The sequence below is a fragment of the Echinops telfairi genome, unplaced genomic scaffold (genome assembly GCF_000313985.2).
Source record: "Echinops telfairi isolate 266 unplaced genomic scaffold, ASM31398v2 ScPeMD7_7469;HRSCAF=8507_1, whole genome shotgun sequence".
In the NCBI taxonomy this organism is placed as follows: domain Eukaryota; kingdom Metazoa; phylum Chordata; class Mammalia; order Afrosoricida; family Tenrecidae; genus Echinops; species Echinops telfairi.
Genome location: NW_022111373.1, coordinates 149,295,477 through 149,298,962, shown reverse-complemented (window position 1 = coordinate 149,298,962; position 3,486 = coordinate 149,295,477). Strand labels below are relative to the sequence as shown.

Genomic DNA, 3,486 nt, shown 5'->3' with positions numbered 1-3,486 from the left:
CAGGACGGTGCTGCTGGGGAAGGCCGCCTTCAGTCGTGCCCACTAACGCCACAAGGTCAAATCGCAGGGGCCACAGACTTGGCATGTGGCAATCGGAACAGTCCCTTCTTTCAGAAAAGGGAAGCGTAGCTAAGTTTTGGCCCCACTTTCTCCTCTCCCAGGGGGCCCCAGTCCAGCCACCTTGTCAAGGCCTCCTCTTTCCTGCTCTGACTCTTCTCACAGGGTCTCTCCTGGCCTTGAGGCCCACCTCAAGTCTGGGGCCCGGCTAGCTGGCCGTGCGTGTGCCCACCACACCAAGGTTTAAGCACGAGGCCTTGTTGCTGGCGGGACCCCAGCAACAACCCAACTTGACAGTGACAGGGGCCTTGCCAAGTGTGCTCTGATGGCGGGAGCTCTCTCCCACAGATGCTAGGCTGACCCCACTGCCCACTAGCTTTGTGTAAGAGACCAGGACTGCCTCCACTGCCCACTTACTGTGTGAGTGTCTGTCTGGGGGGGATGGAGCTAGCTCTGAGTGGATCCAGGAAAAGCAGTGCTGAGTGGGACAAAGACCTCCAGCACCATGTCACCTAAGGGGAGGGGTGTACAGACAAGGGCCCTCTCCCATCCAGGTCCCTGCTGACCTGTGAAAGGACAGTGTCCATGCCTGGACACAAGTGCCCAAACTCACTGTCCTGCTCCCTGCTGTGTCTTGAGTCCTCTATGAAGCCCCTCTGCGTCTCTCTACCTTAACGAGTCCATTCCAACCCACAGCGGCCCCAGGGCAGAGCAGAGCTGCTGCTGGGGGTTCCTGAGGCCACACCCCTTCAGGGGGACAGACAGCATGTCTTCTCCTGCAGAGCCTGCCGACCTGTGCTATGCAGCCCAGCACATGGCCAGGGCTCCTCTCTACCTGGTGACACTAACGAATCACAACCTCCGGGCACACACACAGCAGAAACGAGGCTGAGCGGGGCTGGGCAAGGGGGTGCTCTCAAGGGGGAGGGGGGGGAGTGAGGTGGTCTCACCGTGCAGCAGCACCACACGGTTCCAGGTGATCAGGTTGCTATCAACGCTCTTCTCAGAGAACAGCAAGGTGGTCAACACATAATTCAGGAGCTGTGTGGACAAAGGAGCTGAACCGTAGTCGCACGAGCTCAGAGCCTGCTCCTAAGGGCAGGGGCAGGGGCTGCCAGGGAGCCCCTGATTACTGAGAGGCTTTCCTTTCCGCGATGAAACTCCAGGACATTTGAGGCCGGGCCCACTGCATGGAGGACAGAGTGCAGGCCACTAGAATCGCAAGGGGCTTCCACATTGAGCACCACTGCCCCCTAGGGGACAAGGTAGGGATGGGAGAGGAGGGCACAGCAGCCGCCCCTGAAAGCCTCCTCCTGGGTGACGGTCCTCAGAGCTTCCACAGCACCCCCAGAAGCAGCCCTGTGTCCTGGACAGTTGTAGCTGTGATTTGCCCTTCAGGAACAGTCGTGGGTCCCAGGAGTCTGCCTGGCTACAACCCAGGCCTGCCCACCCGCTCTCTTCCCTCTGCGCCAGTGAGCCCTGACGCTGTAACTCAGGAGCTGTCTTCACATTCGCCTTCCTGCGTGTCTCCATCAGGGGACCCCAGATGCCAGGCCAGAGCACCCTGTCGGACTCAGGATGGCTTTAGGGTGCCAACCAGCCACTGGACACTGGTGTCAGAGGTCCCCCCCACCCCCAGTCCCGTGGAGGGAACAAGACGCAGAGTCGAAAGCGGCAAGGTGTTCTGGGGACAACTTACATGAGACTTGACTTCCACATCATACACCAGGCTTTCCCACAGCCCATGGAATTCCACTGCCAAGAGGACACAACAGGGTGAGCTTGAAACAGATACACCAGCCTGAGCCGCTGCCGACACCCGGCTCCCAGCAGCCCAGGCCTATCAGGAGTTGGCCGAGCAATGGAGCTGCACGGTTTCAAGGTTCTCTTAAAAGTTTAATCCCCATCCCCGCCCCCGGCCAAAAAAAGTTTAATTTCCTTTAAAGCCACAAAATGAACACCAGTCAGGTGAACAGCAGAACCCAGGGACCCACCCTAGTAGACAAGCACCAACACCGACAGCCCGGACTGCTGTGAGGACCCAGGGTCAAACTGACACAGGAAGTCCACTGTATCTCATTCCACATGGCACGACACCCTGACACCCAAACGGCACGTCCCCCCCACCTGCAGGCAGGATCCAGTGGTTGGCCGCCACAATGCTCTCTGTCTCTTCCTCCAGGTTTTCACTGGTGGGCCCGTCCTCGTTCACTTGGAAGACGTACAGCGTCAGTGGGCAGTCCGACAGGTTGATGGGCTGCGGTGGGCAAGGAGGGCGTCAGCCTGACCTCGGGCCGACTCACACTGCTCGTGAAAGTGTGCCAACCAAGACGCAGACACCAGAGCTCATCCAGCAGCAAGGCACACTTGTGAGAGGTGATCATTGGATGCCACCACCCACATCTTACCCAAGGCCGAATCACACCCCACTTGTGAGCGCAGGGGGCCAGGCGCTGAGGTCCACGGCAGAGAACCTGTTCAAGACCAGGTCTCAGGGGAAGTACGCGCCAGTCTTTTGAATGTGGCAGGCGCTGCTAACACCCACAACTCACCCACCTGTGCCCCTCACACATGAACTCTGACCATAGCCTGGAAGCTGTTTTCCTGGTGCCAGCACACCCGTGAGCTACTCAGGCGCGCGGTGTCATGGGCATGGACAGGGGGGCCACGCCTTGTTGTGGCGGCCTGCCTTTTCATCTGTGCCCCCACCCCCTCCACTCCGGCCAGTCTGTTAACACCCAGGTGGGGAGCCAGTCCCGGCTGGCTGCTCCTGTGTCCCCCAGCTGCATGGGCAAGGCGAGAGCGAGGTCACCTGGGAGTCTTTAGCATTCAGGTCCGTGTCCACGATGCACACGGACTGCACGTTTCTGCTCAGGAAAGGGTCGTCGAACTCGGTCCACTTGTAGTCCCCAAACACGACGTTGTGGCGGGCCAGCAGCTTCCGGACGGCCAGTTTCACGTCTTCTTTCTTGGCAGTGCTGAGGACGCGCAGGCGACGAGGTGAAGCGCCGGCGGGGGGTGCGCAGGGCGCGGTGGCGGCAGGGTCATCGCACCCGTCGGTCATGGGGTGGGGGGGCCGGCGGAAGGGGCGTCCCGGGCGCCGGCTGCTCGGCCCGCGGCGTGGAGCCGGCGCCCTGTGCCCGCTGGGCGGGCTCCCGGCATCCTCCGCGCAGAGCCCCAGGGGACCCCGACGGGGCGGACCCCGCGGTCTGCTTTGACGCGACCGGCCTCCCACGAGCGGGCGGCCACAGGAGGCCGGGGTCCGCGAGGGGGACGACGTCGCCGCGGCGCCGGAACCGGGCGGGCGGGGTGGGGTGGGGGTCCGGCGGGGTGGGCTCACCTGCTGCTGCGCTGCCGCACTTCCACGTGGACGGCCGGCGACTCGGCCACGCAGGGCAGCGCCTGTTTCAGGTCGCCCGCCGCCTCGTC

General features: G+C 62.1%; 1 protein-coding gene across 1 annotated transcript in view; it reads right to left on the bottom strand.

Moving 5' to 3' along the window:
- The window catches only part of TRIP13 (thyroid hormone receptor interactor 13), an 8,967-nt gene that overhangs the window by 5,234 nt on the left and 247 nt on the right, over positions 1–3,486 (bottom strand). Inside the window, exons 2-6 of the mRNA XM_004698412.3 lie at positions 3,398–3,480; positions 2,870–3,035; positions 2,185–2,314; positions 1,757–1,812; positions 1,008–1,098 (exon numbers count right to left, since the gene is read on the bottom strand). Of these exons, the coding sequence (XP_004698469.2) occupies positions 1,008–1,098; positions 1,757–1,812; positions 2,185–2,314; positions 2,870–3,035; positions 3,398–3,480 (526 nt within the window). The remainder of the gene's footprint in view (positions 1–1,007; positions 1,099–1,756; positions 1,813–2,184; positions 2,315–2,869; positions 3,036–3,397; positions 3,481–3,486) is intronic.